Genomic DNA, 18993 nt, shown 5'->3' with positions numbered 1-18993 from the left:
CTATGTATAAATTATAATAGATAAATTATACACGATGTAAATCATGTATAAATTATACCAGATAATATACCAAGTAACAACCAAGTATAGATTGATGTTATATTTTATCATAAATTTTCAGCCATCTATGTATATTGATTGCCACACCTCCTTTTTACTTACACCCCATGAAGGGTGTATAAAGGGAGTTTTTTCAATTAAAGGACAATCGAAACGGGATTTATTTATTTGAAGATTCAAAGTCGCCACTTAGGATGATTTGTGGTGTCCCAAGTCACCGGTTCAAATCCCGATTCGAGGAAAAGATTGACTCTGTATTACAGTCCGCGAACACAGAAATCTGGGTAAGAAATTCTGTTAACCTGGGAGAAAGTGTTAGGCATTCCCGAGTTTCGTGGTTCTAGCACGGTCGCTCAACTGTTATTTTTGGCTCAATTATTTGATTTTAAAAACAGTTTTAGATCTATGTGCATTTTAGCTTTCAAACCGCTTTTACTTAATTTTTAAAGAAGATTAAACATCGTTTAAAACACGTCTTTGGATTGCGCCACATGAAATGCACCCGCAATCCTAAACATATTTTATTCAACGTTTTAAGATTTGATTTGGGTCACATGAAATGCACACCCGAGTTTAGGAAGGTAATATTATTAAAATACGCGCCCAAAGCAACTACGCGTTTTAAGTTTGCGAGGGTCATGGAAAGTTTGCTAATGGCGCACCTCGAAAGAAAACAAACCCATTAATTAAATGAAGGTCGTGCATTTAAAGTTTTTGTTGGTCACAACGCGCCTCGAATTCAATTTTAAGGGGAATTCAAGATTGAACTCTTAAGGGCCCTAACTATATTTGCTAAGTATGGCACACCTCAACTGTTGACAAAGAGCTTAATTAAATCTGAGGAGAATACTGAAAGGGGTTATAATTACTTTAACCTAAGGTTTGAACTTAATCCGCTTAATCAACAAGAAACCAAAAGGAGGCAGAAATTGCACTATCTCTAATCCAAAGATTGGCCCGGCCTGAAACCCAATTGTAGTTGCCCCTTACTACTGATTCTGCGTGAGAGGTAACTGGGCTCAATGGAAGCCCAGCTGGGCAGCCTTGTTACGAAACGAAGGGCAATTGTAATTGGGCCAATGATGATGGCCCAAAACATGATTCAACAAATATACTTGAAGCCAATTATCATTCAAGGAAATTCTGGATTTGGACGAGTGATAACAATCCTTAAACCAAATGTAAAACATGTTCAGAACTCAGTACATAAATAGAAGCAGGATTACAGGATAAGTCATACAATCCTGGATCCAGACCTCAAACTATACAAGAACAAACTTAAACAAGATCGAAAGAGAGCACAACCTGTACCAAATTTATTAGAACAAAGTCTAAATTGACTTACATTCAAACCATGGCTGTGACAAAACACAATCCAACAACCAGACAATGGTTGCTAATTAAATTAGACCATAGTATTTAATTAATACACATTAAGAGACCTAAATAGCTTTAAATCAACTACATTTAAACAAACTCATATCCAAGCCTTAAAACAAAATGAAATGCACATAAGAAGCTAAACTAAAACATAAATGACAACATGGTACAATTTAACACAACAGGGACTGATATTTTCATTTAAAACCAACTGGATCACAGATCTTATTACAAAGCTCAATCAGGTTTCAGTTCCATCCAAGTTTCAAGAGCATACCTGGAAATTGAAAGGGAAAAAGAGGTGAAGAAGCAGTAGATAACAGCAGAACAAAAAGCACAGCAGTATCAATGCAACAGTGACCTCACAACAGCTTGAAACCTAGAAAAACCCAAAATCAAACCATCTCCCAACCCAGGTGCAAGATGTGAAACTTTCAGAGATTTTAACTAACGAAGAAGATTAGAAATCCCCAATTGATACAGAATTTGATCAGTTTTTATCAAAGAAATATGCTGGAAATCAGTGCAGTTTCAGAATTCTCAGTCGTTTTTGTTTTCTCAGAATTTTTATCTCTTTCCAGTCTCTCGGGTCTGCCTTGAAAGGCAATTTTTGGATGCCTTTATAGGCAAGGGACTAGGGCAGCTTAAAGATATCAGTCTTTGCATTTTGCCCCCTTTTCAATTTTGGTTTTAGCTCACCTACCCCTAATGTAAAATTCAGAATTTCAAAATAGTCCCAAACCCCAGCTTCCTAGAAGCTTCCCATTCAGTTACACAAAGATTCCCCACCCCAATTACCTATACTACCCTCCACACTACTGTTTATTACCCTCTATATGCGAGGAAGAACCCGGGTCCAATTGATCCAAATTAATGGGTCTGCGTAGACCCAATTCAGTTCCCTTTTAGGCTATTTAATCCTTATGAACCCAATTAATATGAAGAAAAACCCAAAAACCCAAACGTTCAAATTCAGAAACCTAATGACTCGGAACAAAATTAAGCCCAAAATAAGAATGAAAATTCAAACTATCCATACTTGAAGACAGGACCCAACTAATAATCAAACACAACTTAAATCTAACATGCAGATACAGACAGTGTGAAGAAATAAAAAAACAAAACAAAAAAATGGTAAATCAAAATCAGAAAACTAAAAGAAAGAGTAAAAGAAGGTAAGAAGAGAACAAAGAAACAGAAGTTAAATAACAAAAGGTAAAAAAGAGCAAAATACCTAAAAACAACTCGGACCAGTAAAGAATGGCGACGAATCTTCAAGTCTTCAAATTTTCGGCTCAGTTTGAGATTAATCGTGTGTTCTTTATCAGAAACACACGAATAAAGTCAAAATGGACCTAAAATCTTCAATGAAATCTTGATTCGGAAATCTTGGGATTTTAGGGTTCATTTTCTGATCTAATATTCGAGAAAATCGGGCAACATTCGAGGGAAACTGACCCGGGATTTGGGAGGAGGTGGTCGTGGAGGTTCCAGGATGTAATTTTGGTGGTGAACAGAGGTGGCGCCGCCGGGCTAAGGCGGTGAGAATTAGGGCGGCGGATTAGGGTTTCGGGGGTGTCTCTGAAGAGACGAGGGTGAGTGAGAGACGATGAGGGGGGTGAGAGGGGGGGTTCCGACATTTATATATCAAGATGAAGTTAGTTCTGAACCGTTTGATCAACTGAGATCAACGGTCCAGATCAAAAAGTGTGAAATGACATCGTTTAGTGGGGTGTGGAGATGGACCGGGTGGAAACCAGGTTTGGGCCTGGGTTGGGTAGTGTTCTGGCGGATTTCAATTAAAAATGGTCCAAATTACAGCCCCCTTTTAATTGACTCTTCCCATTTCTTTTAATCAATTCTTTTTCTATTCTTTTTTTCTTTTCAAATTAAATTAAATCCTAAATTACTTTAAACTAAATATTTCACCAAATTAAACTAATTACTCGAAATAATATTTACCCCAATTAGTTAAAAACCAAATTCAAGGAAAAACTACCAAAATTCGAAATTAAAATTAAAAAGTGCAAAATAAACTATTTTTTGTGATTTCCCCATTTTTATAAAATAACTAATTTGTTAATTAATCCTAAAATATAGAATTAAATCCTAAATGAAAATGCAACATATTTTTGTATTTTTCATTAATTAAATAAAATAAATATGCACAGACAAATGCAAACATTTAACATAAAATGCCACGAAAATCCACAAAATTGCAAACACTGAAAGAAATTATTCTGTTTTGAATTTATGGGAGTAATTCATATATGGCAAAAATCACGTGCTCACATTGATCGTGTATTATTAATGTTAATAATAGTAGATAATAAATATATACAAGGAATACATCTATACACAATATTATAATAGTATAAAATTATGTATAAATGTGTACAGATACAGTATAATTATGGTATTTAATGGTGTATAGACTTACAATAATATATTGAAGGACAAAGGCATCTTCGACAAATATAATAATCCTATTTGAAGAAGATGTCATAAATCAACGAAATAGAAAATTCTTCGATTTTTTTGTTTTTTTTTTTGTTTATGGAAAGAGAGAAAATATGCAATCCGTTTACACGATATTAGCGAAGATTGAAATATTTTCCTTAAACATTGGGTGCTTGTATTTTGGCTATTAAATAGATGCCCCTTATAGCGGTATTTAAGGGATTACAATTATATATATATATTTTATAAATGCTATAACTGTAATAAAATCTGCTATATTTGGAATCTGTTATAAAATAACGACTGTAAAGTAAATAAACTAAAGACAAGTATAGAGAGAAACTGATATATTATTCGAATTCAAACTCATGTACATAATGAACTGAAATCTCTTCTATTTATAGAAGAAAGGAAGCTGCTGTGTAAGCTGTTACGCAAGCTGTTGTGTAAGCTGCTATTACAAGCTGCTGTGTAAGCTGCTACGCAAGCTGCTGTGTAAGCTGCTACTGCAAGTTGCTGTGTAAGCTGCTACTACAAGCTGCTGTGTAAGTTGCTACTATACCAGATATGGATAATCTTCTACCTAAGGTAATGTTTATCCATAACCGGGTACCGAAGTGATAAGCTTCTTCAGGAAGCTTATTTCCAATAGAGTACTAAATAGATAAACATATTTACGGTGGAGTCTCATATGGATAAACTTCTTCAGGAAGCTTATTTACAACGGAGTACTAAATGAACATCTATAATATAATATATTTATAACACTCCCCTTGGATGTTCATTAAAAGATAATGTGTCTCATTAAAACCTTACTAGGAAAAACCACGTGGGAAAAAAATCCTAGTGAAGGAAAAAGAGTACACATATTTAGTAATACGCATTGCTAGGTGCCTCATTAAAAACCTTATAAGGAAAACCCCATGGGAAAAAATCTTAGTAAGGGAAAAAGAGTACATCGCGTATTTTACTCCCCCTGATGAAAACCTTGTTTCAAATATTTGAGTCTCCGCATTCCAATCTTGTATACCATCTTCTCAAAAGTTGAAGTTGGCAAAGATTTAGTGAATAAATCTGCTGGATTATCACTTGAACGGATTTGTTGCACATCAATGTCACCACTTTTCTGAAGATCGTGTGTGTAGAATAATTTTGGTGAAATGTGCTTCGTTCTATCTCCTTTTATAAATCCTCCCTTCAATTGGGCTATGCATGCAGCATTGTCTTCGTATAAAATTGTGGGTCTTTTCTCACATTCCAAACCACATTTTTCTCGAATAAAATGAATTATTGATCTCAACCATACGCATTCCCTACTTGCTTCATGAATAGCTATTATCTCAGCGTGATTTGAAGAAGTAGCAACAATAGATTGCTTTGTGGAGCGCCATGATATGATAGTACCTCCATATGTAAATACGTAGCCGGTTTGAGATCGAGCTTTATGGGGATCAGATAAATAACCTGCATCTGCATAACCAACAAGGTCTGCACTATCTTTGTTAGCATAAAACAAACCCATATCAAGAGTTCCCATATTTCAGGACCAAGGAGCTCCTCATCCTCTTCTACAGGTTGGAACGGATCCTTATTCACTTCAAGTGATTGAATATTCATTGGTGTACTTAATGGATATACTTTGTCCATGTAAAAGTATTTTTAAGACCCTCTTGGAGCTCTTCCGGAGTTCCAATAAGATTTAAGTCACCAACATAAATAGCAAGTGTAACAAATTTTGATGACATTTTCTTTATAAAAATACATGGACAAATAACATAATTTATGTAACTTTCTTTCAGAAAATATTTACTGAGGCGATTATACCACACGCGCACAAGTTGCTTTAAACCGTACAAAGATCTTTATAATTTTGATCGAGTACATTTTTCAAGACTTTGAATTATATGCTTCGGGCATTTTCAATCCTTCAAGGATCTTCATATAGATTTAGCCAAATAAGTCATATAGGTTAAGACTTGTATCTAAATAGTATGACATCTTCAAGTGTCTGGACTCCTAGTCCGATCCTCACAATCGTTTACAATATTGTGCACTATATTGTATTAAATATATCGTCGACGATCATTTTGTGTCAGTTCCGAAGCGACATAACTTGTGGAGATCTCATCACTTTCTTTATTTTCAGGTACCTGAACTTTTTCGGGAGTTTCATGAAATGTTATGTCGTGGGCTCTTCTAGAGCTTATTTCCTCCTCATTTTGATCATTAGCTCCTACTATTTTTCAAGGATTGTTACCTTTGGAACCGATTGGTCTACCACGCTTCATGCGTACAGTAAACTCTATCCTTCAGGGACTTTAATTTTAATAGGAGCATTTGCAGCTGAAATATGATATTTAATTTTGGATCAGCAAATGCTTCTGGCATTCGACTTGAATTATCTTCTAAGTGAGGATCATGATAATTCGATTCATATAACATATTTTTCAACTGTTTATTCCATCCCCCAAATGTTAGAAAAACTAACATATATCCCCAATCATCTTTGGGAAACATATCTTTGTGTATTATGGTAGAGAAATTAATCATATACCACGCAACAAAAGATAGTAAAAATATTTGGTTTCTGATCCTAAACCAATTGTGAAGGGAGGACTTATCATATATTGTTGATCTGATGCATACAAGTGCTGTTATATGCAATTTAGAAAATCTTAGACCAACACATGAAGCTTTGTTCTCATAAGCAATGGTTTAGCCATTAATAGGAGGTATTCAATGCTAAACCAGCTTGGATATAAACCAGCATTATCAAGATGAACTGTCTTGATTTCATAATCTGAAAATTATGCTCTTAATCGAGAAAAGCAATTCCAAATGCCAAACTGCAGGTTGACAATAATTACACATGTAACCATCTCATATATGCACCTATAAGTGGTTCACATGATAGGTGAACGGGCCCATATTCACCTTTTATATATTTCAGAATCAGGGGTCTTAGTCCCAACTTTAGCTGGTATAATCAATTCATTATGAGAACAAGCAACACATGAGAATTCCTGAAGAATCTTCTAGTTCTTTAGTATATGCTTATCTGAATTCTCAAATAGCTCATTTAAAAATGGCAAATGAAAACTTCAAGTTTATCATGTCATGTGTTATCTCTTAGTAAACTTCTGGTTTACTATGGCATAAACTTTTGCTTTAGTAAACTTCTGGTTTACTGTGATACATGATATAGTACAAATTAAAGAATAAGGCAGGTAACTTCTCACATACATATTATTTTACCCCCTATGATTGTGGAAACATGAAGATTATCAATCTTCCAATCATTTGTAGTCTCAATATGATAGTCATTTGTATTAGTAAACTTCAGGTTTACTACAACATATGTTTTGACCATAATCATATAATATGAATGACATATTTGTATATAAGCTCTTCGAGAGCCTTCATTTATTATCCACAATCTAATATTTATCTGGCACTACTGGTGTCATGTATTCTTTAGGCAAACATTTAGCTCTTCAGGAGTTGTTGATACATTTTGTACTATCAAATATTGCTCAGACACTGCTGGTATCATGAGAGAAATTCTTAATAAAATGAACATTATAAAGACATTATAAATTTATAAATGTAAGAAATTAAAAAATTTAGTATTTTTACCACCAACTTTGTGACAAATATCTCCTTCAGGGAGAAACGCCATTAACATCTGAATATTTTATATCAAAGCGGCAACCACATAATCATTACATCCTTCAGGGAAAGATACATGAGTTGTTATTTCCTTCGGGGAACTCGATAACTAACCATAAAATATTAATGTGGTTGTAGTACAAAGCATTCTACAAGAATTCTTTTTGCCTTAGAATGATATTTAATAAAAATATTCAAGATATTTTACGTACAACGGGTACGTGCGGTAATGATCTTTATGCCATAAAAACAAATTTTATATCATTTGTTATTCTACCTCTCCAGGAGGTGAGTTGTGATATTTCTTCATTCACTCCAGGGAATGAAAATGTGCTTCAAAAATAACTTTGAATAGCTTATTATTTTGTTTAAGCACAGAAAGACACAGTTTCATAATATTTTCCTGCTTCAGGAGAAAATTTCAATTGTGTTACTTCTTCAGGAGCAAATTTAAAATATGAAATATTGAGTATATATTCCTTCAATCATATTACCTCTTCTGGAGGTGAATTGTAATATATTCACATAAAAAACGTGTTCCTATTTACGCCCTTTATTAATATTGTCATATTTACTTCAGGAATGGGCTAATATTTATCAAAAGTTCTCATCCTTCAGGGAACAGAACATAATTATTTGAACGTGCATTAATCACACCAAATCGTGTGATGTCTTAGAAGCTCTTTTACGATAATGCTACTTCAGGAGCAAATCGAGGCATGCATGTACTATAGAGAATATTTCTCTAGTGTATATTTAATTGTAACCATAGAAAGCCTAAATTATCACTTATGGTGATCATAGGCATATACCACTTCTGGTAGTTAACAAAATATAATTACAATGAGATATACGAAATATAACCACTTCTGGTGGTTGTATATTTCTTGCAAACTCTGCTGGAGTTTAAGTGAATCTAATAATGTTACCCATTTATAATCAAAAGGAAAATAAGTACCAAAATAGCGACTGTATAAGTATTCATAGCGTCCAATCGTTTTCCACAAAAACTACTGGGGTAGTCTCGCCATCATGTAATAGCTTAAGAAAAATCATTTTTTTTTCTTTCCAATTTCACGAGATTTCATCCAAGTAAAATAACATCTACATTATTAGTTGGCTAGAAAGACGTGATTAACATACATGGTAAACATATTTTTAGAACAAGAAAGTTCATACTACTGGTTGAGCATATAAAATTGGAAAAAGGTAAAGTTTCTGCCTTTAGTCCAAAATCACAAGACCCAAGTTCTAATTCTTATATTTAAAGAGGAAAATAAGAAGGAATCACCTGAGTAGAGGAGAGAGAAGGGTTCTTCTTGACAGAAATTGACAGCACTTCATCGTTAAACATAATTCATAAGGTTTTGACTAGTCATTAACGCTCCGTTTGGAACTTTAAGAATCAAATCCCCTTTCCTAATATCACGAGCTGCTGCTAAACCTCTCATTGGATACTTTCAAAGATTTGCTCGATATGACAGAGTCTCGTGCTGATAACGTGTTATAAAATAACGACTGTAAAGTAAATAAACTAAAGACAAGTATAGAGAGAAACTGATATATTATTCGAATTCAAACTCATGTACATAATGAACTGAAATCTCTTCTATTTATAGAAGAAAGGAAGCTGCTGTGTAAGCTGCTACGCAAGCTGTTGTGTAAGCTGCTATTACAAGCTGCTGTGTAAGCTGCTACGCAAGCTGCTACTGCAAGTTGCTGTGTAAGCTGCTACTACAAGCTGCTGTGTAAGCTGCTACTATACCAGATATGGATAATCTTTTACCTAGGGTAATGTTTATCCATAACCGGGTACCGAAGTGATAAGCTTTTTCAGGAAGCTTATTTCCAATAGAGTACTAAATAGATAAACATATTTACGGTGGATAAGTTTCTTCGGAAAGCTTATTTACAACGGAGTACTAAATGAACATCCATAATATAATATATTTATAACAGAATAAACAAAAATTACTATTAGTTTCGAAAATAATTTTTATAAAGAGACCATCTGTGTAAAAATCCAATTTCAGAGGAGCAGCCCACTAAGCCCAAAATCCAAATAAAGCCCCATTATTCCCGTCTTTCCCAAACAAACAACGAGTAATTCTTTTCAAACCCTCACCGCCGCGAGGTTGCCGGCGAATCAATTTCCATGGCAGAAGAGAGACGCGTGGTTACTGTGGGTGGAAAAGGCTCATCACTGTCATCCTCCTCCGTCTTCGAAATTGCCAACGGACTCAGTCGCCTGAGCATTGACACTTCAGCACTCTCCAAAGTATCATCCTCCTCAAATAACAACACTAATGCTCCTACACAATCTTCCGCATTTTCAGTACTCGGTAATTTAACACCCGAGGAGTCTAAAGCTTCTCTTGTAGTTCTCCTTAACAAGCTCTTGCTCTCTTCTTCGTCTTCCGCTGCCGTCACTCAGCTCTTTGATATCATCCTCAATGACGTGTCCTCCATTTCGTTTGATAGTACTATTGACGGCGTTTCTCCAGGCGATTTTTCTGTAGCAGCAATATCTGGAATCTCCGCTATATTGGATCATAGAAGTTCAGCTTTGTCTGTTATTATTGACGCCGTTGCTGCCTTGTCCTGCGAGGCCTTGGGTGCGGACATTTCAGCTTTCAACTTGAATGATTCCGGTGATGGTTCCACTGCCAAGGACGTCGTTTCCGTGGCTACTGACGTCAAGATCTTACTTAATGGTTCTAAATTCGTGAACAAAAATAGTGATGAAGTTGCAGTTTCTAGTGTTCCAGTTGTGCACGGCAAGTTTAGAGAAATTTGCCGGCTCCTGCACTCCAGCACACGTGTGCAACTGAACTCTGCTGTTGTATCCAATTCAGGATCTTCTGGAACAGCTAGTGCAATATGCACCACGTTGTTTTCTTTGGCCGTGGCACTTAAAGATTTGGGCAACATCAGTTATAACCGAGCGAAGCGCACCAGAGATGATGGAATTTCTGCAATGCTGCAAAAAGAATGTCCTCGACCTGATCAGCTGAAAGCTGTTTTTGCGTCTTTGGTTTCAGCTCACTCGGATGAGGAATATGTTAAGTTTTCACATGATGTTAACTCCTTACTGGTAATGGTAGAGAAAATAGTTTCATGGGAGGCCTTAGCTGCTTTCTTTTCGCTCGAAGAAAAAGACTTTATCAGTGGTAATACGAGTGTTTGCGAGGACAGTGCAAAAGCAGGTAAAAAAGGAGGCAAGAAGAAGAAGATTCTTGGTAAAGGTACCACTGCTCTGCTGCAATTTTTGAAGGATAGGCTGCTGAGCATGCATATTCAGACTGAGGCATTCGAGAATTTGGTTCGCCATTTCTTGTCTCTGTTGGACCCGAAGGACTCGGGATTTGGCACATTATTGAGAAAGGTGAAAGATATTGTGGAGAGCAATGAGAGCCGGCGGTTGCCTAAACTCCCAAAGGTAAGAACCATACTGTGTTATCTTTTTCCCCGCTCATTGAATTATTCGTAGCTGTGATAATTTGGGAACTGGTTTAATACTTGGCTGTCTCCTTTATTTGTTTATGTGAAAAAGATATGTCGGCTACACATAAAACAATGCTGGAAACCTGCTAATCTGGTTTTGTTACCAGGTCAAATGATACCAAATCCTTAAGACAATGCTGGAATGGTCCAAGAACTTTAATAAATCCTTGCGTATGCCCCTTTATACCCGATAACACTATATAGCTCAAGAGCTATGGAAACATTCTATTTAAAAGCGCTAGAAAATAAGAAATTTGGCAGCAGTCATTTAGAATATGAATATGTTTCCTTTAATATTTATTACTTCTGAATAAGTTCTGATGTTTATCCTTGTAAAAAGGTCTCAAGTTTATCTAAAACAGAAGTAATCTAACTCTTACGCTTTCACTCAATTTCCTTTTAAACACTTTAATGTTCAATTTACTAAAGGAACAAAAAAGAAACAGTGTGATATTCAATTGTTATGCTTGCTCAATGCCTTCTCTTATGGAATAGTTTCTGTCAATGTTGAGTTTGGTGGAGGTTTTCCAGCAACTGGATGGAAATGCTGAAGGATGTACACTAGGTTTTAGGTGATGCAATGGCAAAATTGGCTGGCCTATAATGAGAGGATTCAGAGGCGGAGTGTGAGTTAGGAAGCCTTAACAGCTATAAATCCCTTTGGACCCAAGAAAGATTGTGCGGGGAAGTTTCTGCATCAGCTTTATGGCTAATAATATTGGTTAGAACTTAGAAAGGCTAAATATTATCAGCTTTATCAGCTTCACGGTATCAGCTTTATGGCCATAAATCTTTATGAAGTTTCTGCATCAGCTTTATCAGCTTCACGGTATCTAAAGTATGGTGCTGTAAACTTATTGTGCAGTATCTATTTTATCAGGAGTCTTTTATGTTGAAGTTGGACTCTTATTTCTGAATTTTGTATGTTTCATCCCCTTGGCAGAAAGAGGAACTAGATCTTTAACTTACCTTCACAATGTTTTCTGTTAGGTAATTTGTTTCCTTATCGAACAGTGTTAGAGGAGGTAGAATTGTTAATTCGGAAATTAAATTACCTTCAGTTTAAGTCCTGATATTCTTATTGCCTCGTCATTGACATATCAACTTAAAAGAGAATATCAATAGTTATAGCTTTGTTTTGTAGGTGCACAAAATGGATATTGTTAACTTTTCATCTAACATCAAATCTGAATGTTCAATTTTTTTGTCACAGGGTACGCGTGATTTTGCAAAAGAACAGATGGCTATAAGAGAGAAAGCATTCTCAATTATAGTTGAGGTTTTCAAAAGGCATGGTGCTTCAGCTTTGGATACTCCCGCTTTTGAAATGAGAGAGACACTGATGGGAAAATACGGGGAAGACTCAAAATTAATCTATGACCTTGCTGATCAGGTGTGCTAGTTGTTTTAACTGCTATTTATTTGCTGATTTGCTGGTGCACCTTGTCACATGTGAGTTTCACGCATGCACACATACACATATATTTGCGACGTGCACACAAGGTTTAGGAGGTGCATTTTATTTTCAGTATTAGAATCCGAGTTATGTATTTTTCCTGATCTTTTTGGTACTGATGAATCCCCTTTCCCCGTCAACGTTTGCAGGGGGGAGAACTTTGCTCTCTTCGTTATGACCTGACAGTTCCGTTTGCTAGATACGTAGCAATGAATGGTCTGACATCCTTCAAGCGTTATCAGATAGCGAAGGTGTACAGAAGAGATAACCCGTCTAAGGGTAGATACCGTGAATTCTACCAATGTGATTTTGATATAGCTGGTCAGTTTGAGAAGATGATGCCTGATTTTGAGGTCATAAAGATTTTGACCGAGTTGTTAGATGAGCTTGATATTGGAGAGTATGAGGTAAACTTTCTAATGGTTCTCAAGCCATGTCCAAATTCAACCAATGCTTGTTAGTTGACCTTGGAATGATATTAATCCTGATAGGACACAATTTAGTCCCCATCACTTGAAATATGATTGTCTTATGATTCTTGCTCGCTCCCCTGCCCCCTTTTCTCCCTGTGCATGCTCTCAAATCATTATCTTACATTACCACAGTATTTTTGGCTATTTCATTGGGGCAATTTAAATCTTCTAATTGTTTTGTGGCTATGCATATCTGCCCGGAGTTATACCAATTTTATTTGTGTATATATTCTCTTTATGTTTCTTATAATCCAGAACATTCTGGTATCGTTTCTCATACAATCTTAGGAATCCTTTGTCCTATTAGTGGTGTATGACATTAACTAACTATGTAAAGCATCTATTTTTTATTCAGGTAAAGCTTAATCACAGAAAGCTGCTTGATGGTATGTTAGCTATATGCGGGGTGCCACAAGAGAAATTCAGAACCATTTGTTCAAGCATTGACAAGCTGGATAAACAATCGTTTGAGCAGATAAAAAAAGAAATGGTGAGGCATCATCTCAGGTCGGCATAAACTTGTACATTTTATTAAGATAGCTATTCAATATTTTATCAGTTACTGGTGCTTTGCTTAGTACTGGCTTGCTAGTTTTGGTTTCTCTCATTCTTGGTTCTCCATATGTTGGCATTTCGGTCATCTTAAAGCTATCTCAGGGCTCGGTTGTTAACTCCTAGTCTATAATATGTGTGACTAGAGGATCAATTTTCCTATAATTAACACAAAATGAAAAACAAGTGCAACTAAACATGCTGATTCATGCGCTGTTTAATGTAGCAAAAACACCTAATGAATCGTATCCTCTCTTCCTATAACCTAAGCAATTTTCTCTTGTTTGGACTACTTGAAACACAACCTAGGTTTACACTTCGTTTCTTCTCTTGTGCGTTGCTGGACTGCCAATGTTCCTTCACCTCCCTGGCTTTTGTCGCATATTTGTTTTGTTGGGGGGATTTAGTGCTCTAAATTCCAGAACTTTCAGGCTATAGAGTAGTTTGAGTTTTTTTTCTTGCGGTGTTTACAATATTAAAGCCAATCAGGAGAGCAATGAGATGAGAATTTTGATGACCCATTGATGCTGTCTGGTTTGGTTCAACCATAGCTCACAGGTTCTTTACCAAGTCAAAACTTGGTCTAGCTGGACGGCAGTGCTACTGATTCCCAGTTGAACTGTTCCACTAACTGGTCTGTTTTGGTGTTAAACATTGAAAAAAGGATAATATAATGAACGGAAGAAATGTTTAATTTCTTCTATGTTTCCCTCGCTTTTTCCTTGGGGTGTGGATACCAGGATGATCTTGAATTTCAATGCAAAATCTAACTTTGTTTCTTATAAATCATTTTTTTTCATATGTTCTTGTGGACTTCTAGCATGTTATAAGGTAAGGATTCTCTTAAGGTTACTCCCTCGTATGGTTTTTTCTAGTATCTCACTGCAATCTGTGAATCGTTTTAGTTTCTCCTACTGAGTAGTTTTCTTCTTAAATATTTGATTATCTATTTTCTAAAATCATTGTTGTTCCTGCCTCTTAAGATTGCTCATATTTCAGTCATTTACTTTTCAAGGGCCATTGATCAATTTCACAGGTGAAATTAGATGTCAATATGTACCTAAGGGACTTAGGAATGACATGAAAAATACTGCTTTTCTAGATCTTTTAATCAAATTACTAAAGAGACTTATGTCTTCATAAAAAGAAATACTAAAGAGACTTATGTTGAAAAATCTGTCAAAAATTTTACTCCCTCCGTTTCAATTTAAATGACACACTTTCCTTATTAGTCCGTTCCAAAAAGAATGACACATTTCTATATTTGGAAATAATTTAACTTTAAACTTTTCATTTTACCCACTACCCTTAATGAGAAGCTTTTATAGCCACACAAATGTCATGGCCCTACAAAGTTTTTGCCCCTTACGCTTTTAGGACCACATATTTCAATAGTCTTCTTAATTTTTTCTTTAACTTTATGCCAAGTCAAACTACATCATCTAAAGTGAAACGGAAACGGAAGGAGTATCTTTTTGAAACAGAGCGAGCATGTCATTAGCACTCTAATGCCATGTATTTTGTACCAGGTGGATGAGAAAGGCTTAAGTGATGAGATATCAGACAGAATTGGTACATTTGTCAAATGGAGGGGACCTCCTGTGGAATTATTATCTAAGCTTAAGCAGGAACGCAGTTTCTTGGAGAACAATGAATCCTCACTTGCATTGGATGAATTAGACATCATGTTTAAAGCTCTTGAGAGGTCCAGGTGTATTGACAGAGTCGTTTTTGACTTGAGCCTTGCAAGAGGTCTTGACTATTACACAGGAGTCATATTCGAAGCTGTCTTTAAAGGAGCTACTCAGGTAGATCTCTCAGTGTGCTAAGGAGTTTTTAGTTCCAGTTGGCTATGCTTTTGCAACTTTGGCTTGTTGATGTGGTGATACTCAATTCAGATTTTGTGCATTCAGGCATGTAAGAAGTTTATATATAAATTGTTTGAGTTCTCAACATTGTCAGGAGTCGAAAGTATCTCTCAAGTACCTTTGATCAGTTTGCTTTGACTTTCATATTACTGAAAAGTAATCTAAACTGGAGTAACCAGTGTACATAATTGTAGATTCCTCTTGACTCACATACTATGTTCGGAGTTGAACGCTACTCTAGGTAATTGACTCTTTGCAAGGTGAACAGCATGCTTCCAAGCCTCCAAGTGCAGCCTCGTTTTAAATGTCCGATCATTATACCCTGATGAAAGTCCGACCCATCTGTGTATCAAATTGATGGTGAAGTTCTAGTAGTTTGATTATGGCATATACCAATATATAACTCTCGGTTCCTACGTTGTTGTTCCTATTATATTTTTCAGTGCATGAAATGTTCATAAATGAAAGTTTCTCTTCTCTGAGCACTACTGCTGGTCTGGAAATGCCTGCAGGTTGGTTCGATTGCTGCTGGTGGACGTTATGACAATCTAATAGGGATGTTTGGCACACGGCAGGTTCCTGCTGTTGGGATTAGTCTGGGAATCGAGAGAGTATTTGCAATCATGGAACAGGTTCAGAAAGACAAGAATCAGGTGATAGTAGCTAAACATATCTGATTTGTTCTGAAATAGACTTTGGTAGTTTTCACCTTCTCTACCTTTTTGCACATCAATAAGTAAATAAAAGTGTCCAATCTCTAGCATCTTTGAGCCTTCTTTTAAGATTATAAATGAGACAGTTCACATAATTCAATATGATAACAAGCGGTAGTACTGATACTATTACAAACCTACTCAAGACTTGATGAATGTCCCTAGCATTTCATGGTGCACATAATGCAGTTAATAAACGAATGTACTCCCACAAGAAACTGAAAATGTAGAGTGAAAATGGGGTTGGTGGAGAACAATTCAGAGACTGTTCTGTTTTACTTGGTTTTTCATTTTTTATTTCTCCGCTCAATGGCAAGTGCAGTCTGCATGTCTGAAGATGTCCTAACTTTGTTGGAGTACTAGCTCCATTTCATTGCCTACCTTTATGTGCTTTTCTCGTCCGCCTATGATTTTATAAGCTCCTCTCTCCTCTCTCTCTCTCTCTCTCTCTGTCCATGTTTTTCCCTGAAGTGTACAATTTTCCAGGAAATCCGAGCCACTGAAACTCAAGTTCTCGTTAGCATTCTTGGTGATGACAGTGCTTTAGCTGCTGAGTTGGTTGGTGAATTGTGGAATGCTAAAGTGAAAGCAGAATTCATGATACATAAAAAAGTGATGAAGCATATTGATCGGGCCAGAGATTCGAGGATCCCTTGGATGGTACTTGTTGGTGAACGTGAACTTAGCGAAGGAGTTGTAAAATTGAAGGATGTTGTTGCAGCTATTGACTATGAAGTCCCCAGAGGTAACCTTGTGAACGACTTATGCAGACGATTAGACATGTAATATCTCAAGTTATTAATATTGTTAGATTGATACAAGAATGCTTTTTTGGGGGGTGGGGGTTAAAATCCTCCATTTTGGTGGGGGTTAGCATTGACCCCTACCTGTCCATTAATCACAAGTTACATTTTGAGAACCCATTACGTGTGAAATAAACTAAACTGAGATTCTGTAAGTGCATTTTACATTGATGGGAGGACTCCTTCCTTTAACACTTAGTCTAACTTTAAAATGGATTCTATGCTGTAATTTTAATATGCAATCTATGCAATGCAAGTTATACATCTCTACTTGTTCATCATACGTTTGGCGTTCATTTTCTTTCTATATATAGGGTATTAATATTTTTCAAAAAGATTTCCTTAATCATGTTTGCCTTTTCTCTCCTTGAAGGGCAAATTGACTTTCAAACTATCCTAACCGATTAAGATCTTTTGCAACAAAATTTGTTTGATTGTATTTATCAGTTGCTTTCTTTCTTTATAGGACATAAACTCCACAGTTCAGTAACGATATGTGCAGTAACCTTCGATACTCTTGTTGGGTGTAAAGAAGATTCAAATTCTATTCACAAATTTCGGAAACAATACATCTAATCCTATTAATATTGGAGACAAAATTGACAGCCAAGGCAATCAAAATTATATAGATCTTAAAGGAGGAGAATCGTTATCATTTTGAAACTCAAGAATACACATGAAATAGCAGCCTACCTTCTTGACGACTCGGCACATACAAACTATTCTTTCCCTAGAAAAGGATGATAAATTACGGTACCTACAGCATCAATTTTTTAAAAGCACCCCCCCCCCCCCCTTACACACACACCAAAAAAAACAAAAAAAAACACAGCCACCCGATTATTTTATTTAAAAACAAGTAAGAAAATACAAAATAAATTTCACATATATATAAAACTTATATATATATATATTATATTTGTGCGGCTCGACGGAGACTTGCTCAACAAACATGCCACGCATTTTAATAAGAGTTGGGTGGCATTGAATCAGAGGCGGATCTAGAATTTCTTGAACGCGGATACATCACTAAAAAGAAAATAGATTTTTTTTTTAGTATGAATTCATCCATATTTCTCTGGATAAATAATCTAATATTCAACCAAGCACACTATTCAATCTTTTTGGAACATGGGTGTTAGACCAATTCAAAAAATATGTACATAAAATACTTAGTTTGACGAAAAGACGGTGGGTTAACGTGCCCCATAATTTGGGCTATAGATCCGCCCACTGTCATGATCCTATGAACATTTCTTGAACGATCTCAAAACCTTGAATATTTAGCCAGATTACTAATGGAACGATGCTCCTTAAATAAATTCAAAAACCTAATAGTCATAATGTCTGAGTTTGTACTTACTCCTTGGATCGTATGTAGTAGAAACACACAACATTCATTTCATGATTGTTCAAACAAGCATCACATTCAATAAAAAAAATAGCGGAGTTGGCCTATCTTTTGGGATGACTATTAGAGTTTAGCCATATTTTAAATTGTAGTGGCAAAGTAACCACTTGTTTGATTAAATTGACGTATTTTTTCCCAACTAAAATATGGAACAGAACTCCAGTAATTAGTGATGAAGTTCGAAACTTTGACAAGTGGAACTCCAGTAAATTATGCTAAAATTTTCAAAATCCAATAATTTGAACTTTTAACAAAATCCAAACTCCATGAACAATTCCTGGTTTTTGAACCTTTACTAGTGCAAAATTCAAAAAAATCCAGGAACAATTTATGATTTTTGAATTCACATTATAGTTTAGTAATTTTTAATTTTTAACTTTTAACTACAAAATCCAAGAAAAATTACTCTTTTTAAACTTTACTCAATAAGCTTCAAAACAATCTTGACTATCTACTGATAATGTGAGTGTGTAGTAGCATATGAACTTACACGAATGACGAAACTATGATGCAAATGAAAAACTGAATATTGTTGAGTATTACTAGTCATATACATTTTCTGGTTTAAACTTTAAGTCTATGATTGTTCTATTCGTCGTAATTCTACTACTATTATTCAGCCATGCTATTAATTAAGTTATGTT

At 35.6% G+C, this 18993-nt stretch overlaps 1 protein-coding gene across 1 annotated transcript; it reads left to right on the top strand.

Annotated features, from left to right (window-relative positions):
- Positions 1 to 9649: 9649 nt before the first annotated feature.
- Positions 9650 to 17202, top strand: LOC104232028 (histidine--tRNA ligase, cytoplasmic). The gene is made up of 7 exons (XM_009785124.2): positions 9650 to 11008; positions 12287 to 12466; positions 12679 to 12936; positions 13358 to 13492; positions 15084 to 15362; positions 15935 to 16075; positions 16622 to 17202. The coding sequence occupies exons 1-7, from the start codon at positions 9725 to 9727 to the stop codon at positions 16919 to 16921; spliced, it is 2577 nt and encodes an 858-aa protein (XP_009783426.1). The 5' UTR covers positions 9650 to 9724; the 3' UTR covers positions 16922 to 17202.
- Positions 17203 to 18993: the final 1791 nt, after the last annotated feature.

Source organism: Nicotiana sylvestris, chromosome 4, assembly GCF_000393655.2.
Source record: "Nicotiana sylvestris chromosome 4, ASM39365v2, whole genome shotgun sequence".
In the NCBI taxonomy this organism is placed as follows: domain Eukaryota; kingdom Viridiplantae; phylum Streptophyta; class Magnoliopsida; order Solanales; family Solanaceae; genus Nicotiana; species Nicotiana sylvestris.
The sequence above is the reverse complement of the archived record's forward strand: the minus strand, read 5'-3'. Positions and strand labels throughout refer to the sequence as shown.

Excerpts from the sequence above, each read along its gene's own strand:
- LOC104232028 (XM_009785124.2), top strand. The coding sequence starts at position 9,725 with ATGGCAGAAGAGAGACGCGTGGTTACTGTGGGTGGAAAAGGCTCATCA. Across the intron at positions 12,467-12,678 it reads TCTATGACCTTGCTGATCAG|GGGGGAGAACTTTGCTCTCT; the intron begins GTGTGCTAGTTG and ends CAACGTTTGCAG. Across the intron at positions 15,363-15,934 it reads TCTTTAAAGGAGCTACTCAG|GTTGGTTCGATTGCTGCTGG; the intron begins GTAGATCTCTCA and ends AAATGCCTGCAG.